The 16,022-nt window shown below is 37.0% G+C and overlaps 1 protein-coding gene across 9 annotated transcripts in view; it reads right to left on the reverse strand.

The window, feature by feature from the left end:
* GPHN (gephyrin) overlaps nt 1-16,022 on the reverse strand; it is a 280,057-nt gene that overhangs the window by 14,259 nt on the left and 249,776 nt on the right. For 5 of the 9 annotated variants that reach the window (XM_069017665.1, XM_069017662.1, XM_069017660.1 and 2 more), the window contains 2 exons: nt 14,184-14,305; nt 5,302-5,373 (listed from right to left, as the gene is read on the reverse strand). In XM_069017665.1, the coding sequence (XP_068873766.1) occupies nt 5,302-5,373; nt 14,184-14,305 (194 nt within the window). The remainder of the gene's footprint in view (nt 1-5,301; nt 5,374-14,183; nt 14,306-16,022) is intronic. The other 4 variants (XM_069017668.1, XM_069017667.1, XM_069017666.1 and 1 more) reach the window with 1 other exon arrangement.

Genomic DNA, 16,022 nt, shown 5'->3' on the forward strand with positions numbered 1-16,022 from the left:
CAGCATGCATCCAGTAAGCAGATGCATGACATTGCAGCTGACACTTGATTTCATTGATTTGAAAAGAGGACCTGCAGGATGGCAGTGCAGAAGGAACACCTTCTGGATTCATGAAAAATTCTGATTATCAAAGTTAGTTTGTGGAGAACTTACACAACACTAGAGCTGTCAAGTGAGCTGTCTTTGTCCTGAAAAGATATACAAGAAAGCTTAAGAGCTTGAGCAAGAAAATGATGCAAGCCTCATTAAAATAGACATCAGACATGTAAATTTTCTCCTTTCCACTCTCAGAAGAAATAGCTACATTATAGTCAAGACCAAAGAATCCTCTGTGTTTTAAGTGCCATTTTGAACTACCCTAAATTACAGTGTAATTTTCTCTTTCACATAGAAATCAGTGTATGTTAATTCACTTTTGTTGATCCTACTGTTGTGCTTCATTGTCATTAATTATAAATCTGTCAGCCTTTTCTGTGATACAACCCTTAACAACAGCAGTTTGATACATGCAGTTAAACTGCTCAGTTTTATAATTTAATTTAGAAAACAAGTAAGAGCAAATGTTCAAAAAATCACCTACTACTCTGCAGTAAAATGAGTGACCCCAGTTAAAATCAAAGTGGAACTTTTAGTTAGGATTGACTTATCAAGCCACTGTCAGTACAAAATCTGTAGTTCACTACTGTTTCCAAGGATCATTTCCACCACATTCTTTGCCACAGGAGTCTCATTCATTCAACATAACCTCATTACCTGACAGCCACTTCCAGTCCTTGCTGTCCATTGCCATACACAGCTGTTACTATTGGGTGACTAACAGAGGGACCTGTGATTGCTCTATTTCTCTACGCAGTAGCCTGGGCTTATATAAACCCAGGTCTTCTGGCAACCTGTACTTGCAAAATATGTGCATGCACCATGACAGTCAGCACCTTAAACCTGTGTGCTCTACAGATATATTGGACACAGATACAGAAAGATACACATGCACTATAATGCACCAGATGCATGCACAAGTGTCTATTGTGAGTTCAAAAGCAGAGCTGGCCAACCTTTCTTGCTTGTTTTACTTTATTTGAAAGTATCTCAAGTATTTCAGTTATATGCTGAAAGACATGATTCTTTACAAATTCTGAGAAGCTACAGATTCCTGGACACACAGTAAAACGGAAGTGCTAGCAGTGATCCTACACAATCACACTAAAGACCAAAGTAGACCAGCTGCTCCCTAAACTACAGTAGTTGACTGTAAACTTCAGAAGTCTATGTGCTGTCTGGAAGTGCCCTGAGTTTAGCACATTCTGGATATGTTCCCACAAACTGGCAACAGTGGTTTGTACTATTTTTGCATCTTATGAGGTCTCTTTTCTGCAAAACAGATGTTCCAGAAGAACAGGTTTAACTGAGGTACAAACACCTTCTAGAGAGTCCCCTTGCATGCAAAGATCCCAGTCAAGCTTCTAGTTCTACATCAGAAAAAAAACCCCTCCAAAATAACAAAGAATTTACCAAATTAAAATTTTCATCCAATAACCAACAGACTACTTGTTGTACTCAGAGATCTCATCAAGCTCAATGACATTTCTTCTTGAGGAAAGATGGGATATGGATTTGATCCTTTATGATTAACTCATTTTTTAACTGCTCGTTCAGCTGAGGTGACAGATTTCAAAATGAATAGATGAATGCAGTGAGGCATAAAGAAAAAGTCTGTCACCCACTTCTCACCTCATGGCCAAGAGGAGTATTTTGCATATCAGTAATTTGCAGGATGCAGAACGGTGAATAGATGCCATTATTTTTAGCCAACTAAAATCCACCTTCTGTAGAATGTAATATTGAATGTAAATCGATGAATACATTTCAATGAATGTAATTCAATGAATGAATACTTGAAGGTAATAGGAATTCTGTGTTTTGTCTAATATGGTTTTTGAAAGCAGAAGAAAATCCAATTTTGATGGTGTATGTAGTAACATATGGACACACTTCTGAAACTGTATTTGTTTCAAAATTCTCAAGTGTATTTCATCATGTTCTCATAATGTATCTTCCTTCTACCTTCTGTGGAATTTCCCTGGATCACTGTGAACAGATGCAATATGCTTTCCCTAGGAAAACAGGCAAGCTTGTGAGGAAAGCTGGAATAATTACAGCAGCTTTTGGCTTGTTCAATATGACTATGTAAGATTTGTCTATTTGACCGAAATATAAAAGAATCTGTCTTTGGTACTTTTTGCTGTTCCTTTAATTGCTGCTGCAAATAAGAATGTTATTTTGCAGAGTATTCTTTTTCATGTTATATTTATGAACTCATAAAGATTTTGATTAGAGGACTTCAATTAGAGGTCTTCAACTTTGTTGCTGAAGTAACCATGAGATCTGTCTAATGCCTTCAGTGTTTTTTTCTGCATCTGGATGATAATATATTTTCCTCCACTGTTTCCTTGACCTGCTTCAGAAGACTCCCAGTCATATATATGTCAGAATGACGAAAGATCAGAGAGGTCAGAAAAGCAGATAGCCATGGGAGTGCTACAGGAAAAAGTATCAGGCATAGAATCCAGGTGCTTATGTACTACGGGCACATTCCTGCATGAAGGTCCTTGATCACATCTTTGTCTGCTGCTTGTGCACATTCACCTGCAAGCATTTCACTGTGAACTGTAATTTTTTCCATAAATGCTGAAAGAACAGGACCAAAACTTTGATAGCAGCTGTCTTCAGGTGCCGTGCCATTCTACTAACTTGTAAGCACTTAATTCACTCTAAATCCAGTATAGTGTGTGTCCTTTGACTGTAAGAAGCAGCCTGAGAACTGCTGGTTTCCACTAATTAAAAAACTATCCCTGGCTATTTTGCTCTCTGAAGATAATGAACCTTATCAGTACACTCACCAGAAATCCATTAGTTTTTCTAAGCAATTGGATGGGATTACACCGGTAAAGATTTTTATTTTATCTTCCTTCTTACAAAGGAAGTGAGTCAATATGGATTCACTGAAAAGTTTTCACTTTTGGAGTTGAAAATATTCAACAGTTGTAGCTGGGTTGAAATAATATGACTGCAGATTACACCACACAATACAATAATCAATGCCAAAGACATTGCTCATCAGTAAAGATGTCAGTGCACTGGTGAGTCTGAAGGGCCCTGTGGTTCTAAATTATTTCAATCAGAGCACTCATGAAATATGAGAACTGGCTTGTACTTAACACAACTGAAAATAAAATATATGATGGATGTAATTAGTGCCAGTTGTTAACAGATAGCAAATAATATCACCAAATCTGACAAATGGTGAAATGGCATTGTTATCACAGAATTTCTTACCTTTTTACTTTAGCTTCAATTGTAAGAGCAAATTTTAAATAAATTTAAAAGGAATTTTAAGTAAATTCATCCCCCCTGTAAACTGGTGTAACTGCTATTGATCTACAGTATAGATGTCTCTATGACAGGTAGAAATGCAGTCCCTAGAAGCAATGCCTCAAAATGAAGGCTTTCTCTAGGAAGCTCCACCTTTTACAGAATCACAACTTAATCACTTGGAAAAATGTCTGTCTCCAGAGCAAAAATGACTTGGAAGCCACAGATTAGAGACAATAAGAAAAGACCTTTTAAAATTCTCTGTCATCAGCTGTGTCCTAAAACAAATAGTTATTTTTTAGAAAATGTCTAATGAAATATGACATCGATTTTTGTTTACTAAAAAAATTACAAATTCCCCAAAAAGAGTAAACTACAGTATTAGAATAAGCAAAGAGAAAGAACTGAGAAACTTACCCTGTTTGAGACCAGCAACTCAATTTTTTGACAGCTGCTAGTCAGTGGAAGGAACTAGAACTTCATTTGTCTCTACAATACTGGACCATATTCCTTCAAGCACAAAGATGTATTTAACATAAAAAAATGTGCATTGCCGTTTCTCCTGCTCTGGAAGCAGAAGCATTTTCATATTGCTCATGCTTTGGGTAGCAAGACTTACTCTACGGACTGTTTTTTGTTGATGCTTTCCCTCACACTGCTTAGAAGAGCCCAAAGGCTAATTTAATGTTTAAGTAGCAGTGAGGTGTGAACTGGCTTGTACGAGGAATTCCAAGTCCATCACCTGCTGGTAGATTCCATCTTTTAAGTAATTTCAGATAAAGCAGACAGTCTGTATCATGTTCTTCACATTAATTTAAAACATTTGAAATACTGCAGATTCTCATAAATTAAGTTTTTTGTGATGTGTAGTATAGCAAAGGGTTCTAATGGGTTGATCTCTTTAGTCTATTACATGAAGAAAAACTTGATTTATAACAACCTGGCTTCAGAATGAAAAACTAATTGCTAAACAAGAACAAGTTTTCTGAAAGCTAAGGATATGGCAGATTGACTCAGTAATGAGAACAGAAATTTGTTTTTTTCCAGTATGCAAAGCAAACACTAAGCTGTAACCCAATCCTCCAACCTCTTATAAAAATGGGCCCATTTACCCCAGTGAGAATCCTCCCATCTGGAGTTTTCAGGTACTAACCTTCGATAGGAGTTTTGTTCCTTTTCTACGTATTTTTATTTCCCACATGAATGAAACTATAGAAACTAAATTTTTCTGGTTTTTAATGGAGGAAATGACAGGTGGTTTACTCTCCCTCTGTTATCACTCCTGCTCCTTGGGCCTGTCTGTGTTAGAGGGCAAGTTCTGAAAATTAATCTATATTATTAAGCCATCTCCCTAAGTAAGACGTAGCATATAATTGCATATGTATTTTGGAAAAAAAGTGTAGTGCATAGTTTAGAGATTTCCTGAATGTTCCAGTTAGCCTGCTTTAGAGATGATCAGCACAGTGGTGGTGGAAAACCAAGTATGCAGAATCATAGACTCGTAGAACATCCTGAGTTGGAAGGGACCCACAAGGATCATTGAAGTCCAACTCCTATTATGACTGAAGAATCATAACGGTGACTTCCCTGGACTCCACTGCTACCTTCAAACAGGTTTTTTCCTAATTTGCTCAGTATTTAAATGGTAAAAGCCTTGATGGATAAAGATGTTTGCTGCTACTGATAAGTAGTGTAAACATTCTAATTTTATCAATGTTGTGGAGCCATGTAAGTCTACAGTGCACTGGTGCATAAGAACTTAACTGAAAAGGCAGTGCTACTTAATGGACAGAATCAAACACCATCTGCTCCTGCACGGCAAATGTTGGTTGGATCCATGCTCCAAGCTCTGCCCTGACAGACACCTGGCTGAGCCTGCCTGTGAGCATGCACGTGCCTCAACGTCCCAAGTGGTTTAAAAACAGTGCTCACCAATCTGGTAGGCCTGTCTCCGCAGTGTTCTGGAAGCTCTGTGTCCCTTCTTCTTTAAAAACATCTGGCTTCCTGAGGGTAAAGGAAGCAGAAGGGGTATAATAAAGAGCCAGGGAAGGAGAGAGTCTCCTGGGGTCAAAGGGAAGCTCTGTGCCCAGCTGTGTCCCCCTTGGTGGCTCTGGATATTCAAAATCACCATGGGAAATGCTTCCACTTTGCAAGGCCAGCCAAGGGGAGAGAAAGGGTGTGCACGGGAATATCTTTCTATTACAGTTTGGATGGGCTTCTCACAAGGAATGATGAGCAAAGTTATGGAAGGATTTAGGTTCAACTGGGCATGCCAACAAAGCAGAGTTAATCTTTCCTTGCAGTGTCTAGGGAGAAACTTCTTTACTCTTGACTTCCAAACAAAGCAAAATGAAGTGTTTAACAACTTGACATTTTGGAAGGAGGACCACAGAAAATGGGAAAATACTTGGAGATGGGCCCCATGGAAACATTTTTACTCACACTTTTAGCTTCTTATTCAGGAAATAGGTCTCAAGGCATAATAACTGTCACCCTCTTAACTACAAGGGGAAAAGAGCTGTAATTATCCTAATTTTATAACTCCATAGTCAGTAAAGATGCCACTTCATTCATGAGAAGCTTCATACCCTACTGCAAGAGGCAGGATTAGAAAAAATGTCCAAAACTGAGAAAGTTACTCCTATCAGGACCTTATTTAAAACAATTAATGAATTCCCAATTTATGAAAGCCGCATTACCTTTCACATATACTTTCTCCAAGTCAGTTTTTCTGTGAAAAATCTATTTTTAGATAGTGTCCTTTGTAACAGAAACATGAAATAAATAGAAATCATGTTTTTATACTCTTAAATGTAGGACAATTAAATGTAAAATGTAAAAAAATCTTCATTGGACATGAAGATTTATAATATACCTTTTAAAAAAACCTGAAATCAGATATTCATGATTGAAATGGACCATGTCATCAGTCATCATTATGTGACTCTTGAGCCATTTCTTCTTATCAGCTGGCTGGACAGTTAACAACAACAAAGTCAATCTCCCTCCCCAGTCCAGGGCCAGCTGATCCTGCTCAAGGCAGCTTCAGTCTGGCATTTCAAAGATCACTTTTGTGCATGTGCACGTCCTGTCTGACTGGGGAATGTGAGGAGAAGACTGGGCCAATGTCCCTGCACTACTGTTACATGTGCCCACAGTCACTGCTAACATGAAATCTAAAATCCTCTTTTATCACCTTGTAAATCCATGCCAAGTTTCTCCTCATACTTCATAAAGAGGGTCTGTCATATTGAATGCATACTAATATTGACAGGAAGTGATGGAAAAATATTCAAATTATTCAGGTTAAAAGATTAGATGTCCATTTCTTTCTGACAGGCTTCCCAAGAAAGCCATTTTCTAAAATAGCTTCAATCCCTCATTTGCTCTTCTATTCATTGCCAGAGTACAAAGTCAATCTTTATTTCTCAAAATAGGGTCCTGAAGTCATGAAGTGACAAACAAAAGACTTTCAGATTTCATGAATGATCCCAGCTTCTGGTTTAACCATCAACATTACAGACAGCAGTCCCAAAAATCTAAAATCTTTTCCAGCACGATGCTAAGCTCTGTTGTGTAATTTCTGCTGGTACTGGTCTCCTGATTTTGTACTCAGAATAACAAGATAATTAATTTAATTCTCTGAAATAATACTTAAGAGATTATTTGCGACCAAGAGAAATAATGCTCATTTTAAAAAATTATTTTAGTATTTAGAATAGTCTGAGAACCTCCCTGAACTTGCTTCTGTTTGAATTGTAAATAAATATCCAATCTTGCTTTGAAATGAATATCAAAGCATTTGATATAGTTTCCTAATAACTAATTACTATCACTGTTAAAATTATGCTTTACTTAGTGTCTGAATTCTAACTTGAATATACAGGCATTGCTGCTGAAATAGAAACTTTATTCAGTTTATTCTCCATGTGGCTCAGTATTACTGGAAGGCAACCAAGTGATCTTGTAAGAATATCTGTTGAACTAAACAGACTGAGTTCTGCTATTACTTGAGTACACAGTCCATCTTTCAACCACTTGAGAAATTGAATGGTTCTTGCCTTGGGAATACAAAGGTAAGGTCAAAAATAACCTTCTAATTCTATAGGAGATTAGCTCTTTATAAGTATGCTAGAACTTGTATTTAGATGATTCTCAAATCTTTTCCTAAATCCTTATTTCTTAGGATATAATCCTCCATCCTGTAAATTTTAGTTATATTCTTTAATCCTCTATATATCAATTTGTACTTGGCTGTATTAACAATATACTTAGCCCAGTTTTGGAAGTGATTCCTATCGGTGACACAATGACCCATCTTCAGTGTTCACCACTTCTTTGATTGTTCTGTATCTACTGCCTTTATTAGTTTTCATTATTTTCTTCTTGGGCATTAGTACAATCTCAAACCTCCAAAATTTCTCAGTGACTTGGGAACTCCTATATATGCTCTAGGCATTAAAAAGGTTGGAAGTCATTTAAATGAATGATACTTTGGCCTCTAGAAGCTGAAGTTCTCTTGAAAACAGAACTTACATCTTCAAGTACTTTAAAAATTGTTAACCTGTGCCTCAAAAATAGACCATAAAACCCAGTAATTTTTATTTCCCTCCAACAGATAGATTCCCTCTGTTTCCAAAGACAGGATTTTCAAAGTACTCTGTCCTCTTTATTATCTGCTCTTTACTGTCATGTGCTACTACTGAGCAGTGATTCTAAAAATGCTAATTCAGGAAGGAGTCCATGCTTGTGTTGAACACAGTTAGGAAAATGACACACTGCTGTGCATTAGCTTTGCACCTGTCACCTCTACAGCATGACATTTTATTACCTGTCACACTATGTAGCTTCTTACTGGGAGAGAAGATTCCCTGGGACTTGCACTGTCCCATTTCACAAGTTCTTTTTTCACCTCTGTTTTGGCTCAGATGTTTCTTTGTGTTTTCGGAATATGTGCATTAGATGAGAAGACTTGTCAATATGACAACTTACTTGAAGATTTCCCTAATGATTATCAAGAGTTGTTGTGATAGATATTAAACATTTCTGCTTGAAAATAAGAATATTCTTGACAGGGCATAATGAAGGAGAGGACCTCCACATCTGAATCACCTTCAAACCATTACACTGTGTCCCTGGATTCATTAGGCTGCGATCAAAGTTCATAACATCATCGTTCTTTGAGCAGATCTAGAAGTGAAGTCACTTTAGAAAAACTTAATATTGTGACATAAAGGCCTTTTCTCTAACAAGCATTCTTTTGCAGTCATTTGTTAAATGATACTACTACTACTACTACTACTACTTGTGCTACTAATTTTGCTCACAGTATATTTGATTTTACCCAAGCTGGGCATTAAACTGGAGCAGGGAGAGACTAGGATTCTGTGCCTGGATTCTGCCCATAACTCATATTCTAACTCATATAATGATATATATCAGGCTGATATTGCATGAGAAATTTTGGAGTAGGAGCAGTTTCTCCACTCTCCTCCCTCCACTCCAGATGTTCCATCTATATTATAATACTGGTAATTACAGGCAAGCCACACAAGTACAAAAGATTTAAACCTTTTTTTTTTTGGGATGGAAAACCTAAAATTGAAGCAGACTAAATCCTTCAGTAAGGTCTCAGTATCCATTCTAAGTATGAAGAGACTCTATCAAAGCTTTTATTTTAGGGATATCACAGATTAATGCTGTTACAGCAGCAAGGGTGATTTTTAATAGGTTTACCTGTCATTTAGGAGCTCTATGTCCAACAGTATGCCAAAAAGGGGAGGTATACAAGTAAGAGACTAAACACTTCTAATGTAGAAAGCTCTCATAAATTGCTGATTTAATAACTATTCAGATAAATCTTTCAAGCAATGTGAGGAAAAAATGTGAATTTCTAAATTTTTCTCCTAAAGAGAGAGATTCTTTCTCTCTCCACTGTGAAATCACAGGCTCATAAATGAAAATGCTGTTGGAAGCATTAAATATTATACATGTCTCTGAAAAAAATGATAAGAGAATTAGAAAATGGGAAAAGAACGTAGAGAAGGGAAAAATGCACTCATGTAAACAAAGGTAAAAGCAGAGGAAATTGATTACATACATACGTGACAAAAATTCCTTAGCAAGCTTAATAAGAAAGTCCCTCATAGAAGAAAAGCTGTCAAAATGGAAGATGACTTTGTAAAACAGAGGCCCACACTACAGCAGATTTTGCTAGGGCTAAAGTTTACACTTCAAACAATGGAATACAAAGAACAACACAAATGAAATAATCAGACACAAAAATATCCTGATAATTAGACTTCTACAGATCAGATCAGAAATGCAACTTATTTTTATCACTGGTTTCAAAAAAACCAAATTCTTCATAGACTATAAGCAAAGCAAATTAAATTAGAAGCCCTTTTAACCTGGTTTTGTTATTAGGAGGCAACATTCAAAAGTACATTGGAATACCAACTTTAACTGGGCAGTTGTTTTTTTTGTTTTTTAGCATGTGAGTCTGAGATTCAGACAAAAAATGTAAGACACAACAGCAACATCAATATCAGAAGGGTTCTTGTTTCCTTAGTTTTGCATCTGTTTCTTGTGTTTGGAGTAGCTCTGGAGATGGATATGTCTTCCATTTCTACTCAGAGATGTGTGCTTTACAAACAGCTTGGCTTTTATGTGCTAAGAACACAAATAGAGAAAATCATGGCTTCTAGCCAGACATAACTTCAGCTGTATCACATTCCCAGGTCTGTTCTTTTCTCCTATTGCTTTCTTCTAGGATTTCAACTGTAAACTTTATCTATGGGTTTTGGAATTGCTGTTTTTTATTTTGAATATTGAGTGATATATACAATTTATGAGAACAGAAATGATGGTGACAATCTCAGAAATAATTAAAATACTCCCAAAAGAAATAAAATATTGGTTTCAAATGAAAATACAGCTGTAGGCAAAGTCAGACTTGAGTGGTCAGTTCAAAATGTAACTTCACGTATGATTAATATGCAAAGGCATTTTTAAAATGATTCTAACTACTCTTCAGAAACCCAGACATTCAGTATGCTTCCCCATCCTTTCACATTCTCTGTTGGAATGTCTTTACATGTATCATGCTCCAGGGCTTTGAAGCAACTGGACAAGCTGGTTTTTTACCTAAACACCTCTGAGTGATTTGTATGCTGAAATGATATAGAGTAATAACCTCTAAGTTTGTCTTTGCAAATACTACTCCAAGAAAATTTTCATGCTTGAATATTAGATCTGCAAATAGGATTAAAGAGAAAGATTTCCACAGTTGTTAAAAGCCTTGACCCACTACAGCAATTTTAATACTCAACTGTGCTCCCTATTAGCTGCTGTCTCAAACTCCATTAGTGCTTATGGTGTACAGGAAAATTTACCCCATGAAAATTGTATTAAAAAAAGGAAATAGGAAAAAAACACCCCAAATCTAAAGTATGGGAAGGAAGAAATATATTACCATGACACAATAAAAAAAAAGTACAAGTTTTTAATTTTTCCTTCTGAAAAGTATGCTTGCCAGTATTTTTACTACACCAATAGATATTGCAGGCATATAAGATCTTTCTGTTTTTCAATGTCTGGATACATATTATACATACAAAATGCACATATACATGAGCACACACAAACACAATCTATGGTTTAACTTCAGTAAACCATAAAACAGACACTGAAGGCTTGTTCCTCTCTTCTACAAACATGTTAACTAAAGTGTCAAAATCATACCCTTTGTAAAATCTTTCTGGTAAGTCTCCTTGTTCAAGTGCCATGGTACTCCATCAAATCAGTCATGTACTGAAATATTCGTATGGGCTACACTGTTAGTAGCTTTATTACGTAATGAAATCACACCATACTTCTTATCAAACTGATTTACACAATCAGATTTTCCCTTTGGGTGAAAGAGAACGGCAGATGCATTTTGCTGCAAAGATACAGATTGGGCATGTGAGTGTGGAAGAATGGCAGAAGACTTGCTAAGACTGAATCCTGGTATCTGGTGCAGAAGATTTTTAGCTAAGTCAACAGTACTGAATTATTCTTTCAAAACTTACTGCAAAGTATACTCTGCAATTGGAGGCTCATTATTTCTTTTCTGAGGCTAAAATAACTACCTCTGCAGAAGCTGCTTTGGTAGCATGAAACAAGAAAAAAAAACAGGAAACCAAACATTTAAAAAGAACTCTTACTACCTTTGCCAAGGTAATACTATCTCAAGACTCAGAGATTATTTTAATAGTGAAGATTCAAAAGAATCAACCTCTCTCATAACTGAAAGCAAAGCTGCAGGCATTTCCTTAGACCGATACATTTGTTTGCTACCTGGTGTTCAGCTAGCATCTGACAAGTAAAAAAGGGCCACAAAATATATTTGTAAAAGATACAGGAAAGTAAAAAGTTCTCTTGGGCCTTACATCTCACCACAAGAAAGAAATTCCAAAGAAGAGCAGTGAAGCTGTTGAAGGGTCTGGGGCACACATCTGATGACAAGTGCCTGAGGGAGCTGGAATTGTTCAGCCTGGAGAAAAGGAGGCTCAGGGGAGACCTTATCACTCTCTATAACCACCTGAAAGGAGGGTGTAGCCAGGTGTGGGTCAGCCTCTTCTCCCAAGTAACTTGTGACAAGATGAGAGGAAATGCCTCAAGTTGCAGCGTTGGAGGTTTAGGTTGGGTATTAGGAAAAATTTCGTCACTGAAAGGGTCCTCCATCATTGGAACAGGCTGCCCAGGGAAGTGATGGAGTTTCCATCCCTGAAGGTATTTAAAAGACATGTAGACGTGGCACCTGAGGACATGGTTTAGTTGTGGATTTGGAAATGCTGGTTGGAGTTGATGATCCTAAAGGTCTTTTCCAACCTAAATCAATCTATGATTCTAAAGTTATTCACCATTTATTATTGAGAGCTTTCAAGACTATTTATCTTCACAGACTCTCCATGCCTAGGAGGTCACAGAAACAATTCCTGAAGGCAATGGAGTACCTAGCTATAGCTCTGCAAAATGACCTTAAGTTAAACTCTCCTAAGCGTTGACTTTACAGCAAAGTTGAGACTATACCTATTTGATTCGGACAAGACCATAAAGAACAAACAAGCTTTACACTCTTGTTTTTCCAGAGGGAATACCAGGGAAAGCATCTTTTCCGTTGGATGAACACACTGGTAATGACAGGATGTAAGCTGTCATTGACAATAATGTTGATAACAGTTGCTGTTACTTTTGGTCCTGCAGGTGGTAAAAAGTTCCACCTACAGTATTTTGCTGAAGAAAACCCCTGTCAATCCCCTCTACATAGAGAGGACTCTCAGGAGCTGAGAGACTTTTTGTGGCTGTTTTCTTTTTTCTTAGCTACTCAAATCTAGAACCTGATCTCTGGATATAATAGATTCATTTGAAAACATTGCTACTTTGTTTTAAAGTTTAAAAAGGTCCTTACAATATAGAAAACTCTAGCCATCCAGGACGTTTAGATACCATTCCTGGAAAGAACAGTCTCATGAATTTAGACTGTCTTTGTATGACATCACCACCTGAAACTGGAAGCATTCATGGGCAGGAGGGCTTGATATTTATTGCTATTTGGAACTGAAGTGGTGTTTTGCTAGGCTAGAGAAGCAAAAAGGGATACCTGGATGCAGTGAGAGTATCCAGAAGGGTTTGCCTTCCCTAAGATCACAACTGGGATGTCACATTCCTTGTATGAGTACTTCAAATTCAACTGTGTTTCCTGCAGCCACCACGCAGGTTGGTTTAATTATTGTAAAACCATGCAGTGGTTGGCCCATTCATATACTTTCTGTCAAGCTAGTGATGTTTTTAATTGAATACTGCTTTATGGAAGACTGGGTTTGAAATGCCTGTTCCCTTATAGTAACCTGGTTGGATTCCCTTTTAGTCCCTGACTGGGACCCTGTCATCTGGGATTTTTTTTTTTTTTAACTACCCACTAGGATAACCTCGACAATGCCCTGTCAAACCAAGTCTGTCAGTTGGTTTACCCAAACTGCAAAGCAAGAAAGCCTGTTCAAAGCCTCTGGGTCTCCATAAACTGAGGAAATACGTTATGCTGAGAAATGCAAGCCATGGATGGCAGTCACCGCACAGTCTTGCGAAGGACAAAAAGCGGAACACTTCAATCACTTATCCTAGAGCTCTCAAGAGATGTCACTTCACTACCACTGGGAAACAAGTAGTGATTGCTGTCAGATGAACAGAAAGACTGATCAGTAGGGTGCTACTCTGTGGCAATCAAAGTAAAGACCAGTAAAGTTAAAAAAAAAAATTCTTCCACATATTTCTGGAAATGTTGAGCAATATGCAGCAGTGGGGCCTTCCTCAAAAGGCAATTACTCAAAATATGACAAAATTTTATACTCTAAATTAATTCTGGCATGGAAAACAAACTCTGAGAGAAACTTTCCTTCTCCCTTTATTCGACCAGAAAAAAGTATAGTTGCTGTAGAACTGTTTCCCTTTATGTGTTTTAAGTATAGTGCTTGGAAGGATACTGCAGCAATAAATTCAATTTGCAACAGTAAATGGATAATCTCTTTCAACAAACAGAATGCAAAACAAATTAAACAAAATTTTTTTCAAAAGATTCGTCCTAATATTAGAATAGACTTATTTCTTGCTCTAATGAAAAGGGTGAAATACTTTCTCCAAGATGTGCCTTGTCACAACACTGTGACACTTGTAATGAGTGACATTTTCTCTGGTATTTCTTTTTCCCATGGATGCCATAAAGTGCATCGCATGAATATGAAGTGACATCTTTACTAACATGTGGTACTTACTTATCACCCACAATTCCCAAATTGATTGTTGGATAGCCATGTTCTTGGATTGTAGCTAGGAGAGTTGAACGGTTACTGTCCCGAATCTTTCCTGGCAAGAGGTCATCCTCAGGATTCAGCAGCTATAAAACCAGAAACACTTTCAGTCAGTCTCCTTGGAATACTGTGCTTTACACAAGTGAGAATTTTTTTCTTCGGGTTGGACAGGATATTTTTAGACACATATCCTGAAACACATATAAAGTGATTTAGTGAATTTAAATTAATAAGATCTGTAATGTGCTTGTTTAGTCCAGTCCTTTGTGTTGTTTAGTTTGTTTCTATTGGTTCATGTCTGCAAAACGTTCTTATTCCTTATGAGTATGTGGCTTCTAATCTCAGACATTACCAATCAAAACAAAAACTTTTAAGTTTTCACATTATTGTTCATCTTTAAATGGTTTTAAGGAAGTCTCATTGATGTAGTTAACCAGATTTAAAGGTATTAACGGACATTTTGAAGTTCATTGTCTGCCTACCAATAAAGATGTCTTTTAAATACAACGATCTGCATTGGATTAAGAGACCAAAGCCTTATGCTTAGTTGTTGTATCAATTACTGTTTTGGATGAAAAGCTTTCTCTCAAGATAGTATATCGTTGCAATTACCTCACATGTGTTATGTCCTTTGGAAGTGAAACTACAAAACATACATATGTAAATGTATGTTTTATATATATTAGAAATTCTTATGTAGGACACAGAAGGACAATACAGTATTGACAGGACGTAAATAATAATACTACTAGTAAGAATGTATCTGTCAAAATCACAGCATTAGGTAGTAAGGTAAGAATAATGAAAAATGGAGCATGGGTAAACTTTATGCTTTGGCTTGCAACTCTGTTTCTGTGAAGACTTTGATAGGATGTTTAAGAAACCCACTGTACAGGATCTCTTTGACATTTTACAAAAGAGAATGTCCACATCAGTAAAGGACCCTTTAATGACATGCAAGAATCTTTAATCATATGGAAGTTACTAATCAGGAAAATCACCATCTGTAATCCTTATAGCTCTATGGATTTATTCTTCAGTTAGTGGTATGGTTCCTGCATGCCACACCCTGTTTATGCTATGAAATCTGGTAAGATTCTGTACACCAGATGACAAAAGTCAACCTATTAAAAGTTTTCAAAATTGAACATATTCAAGCTGTATGAAATACAGCTATTGAGTTAATGTTTGTGGCTGGATTTCAGAAAGTTTGTCTTAAAGGACAGTCAAAACTTCATCCTGTCTTTAAACTTCAAGGTGACTTTATCTCAACCCACATGTTCTTTAGGTTTTGCTCTTCCTATTCTTTCTCTGTCCTGCTGCTGGAAGAAGTGAGAGGGCACAGTTGCTGGCCTGGGTCAACACACAACATATGTAAAATCAGTAGATTAAGTTACTCTTAAACCTGATTTTTCTGATGTAGTTAAAGCAATCATAAAGCTGGTCTGCCGTTCTACCAACAGGAGAGTGTCTGCATTTCAACATGTGCTACTATGAGAGAGAGCATTGAGGCACAATACTACAGCAAGGCATTTGGTAGTACCATTCAGTTTTCAAAGACAGCTTGTCTGCCATTTGTATTATAGCTATAGAGGAGTGTTGCTTAAAAGAAATTACTCTTCAGTCATGACTGGCAGGAGGAAAGCAGCTGGCACATAGTTGGACACATTACCAAAATTTTGGCAAAGATAATGTGAGACCTGTGAGAAAGCCCCTAAGGGAGAAAACACAAGCAGATGATTATGGGGTGATCCCTCACAAAAATAGCTCATGTCAGCACGAGTTGCAGTTCAAAAAGTGAGT

Source organism: Aphelocoma coerulescens, chromosome 5 (assembly GCF_041296385.1).
Source record: "Aphelocoma coerulescens isolate FSJ_1873_10779 chromosome 5, UR_Acoe_1.0, whole genome shotgun sequence".
Taxonomy (NCBI): domain Eukaryota; kingdom Metazoa; phylum Chordata; class Aves; order Passeriformes; family Corvidae; genus Aphelocoma; species Aphelocoma coerulescens.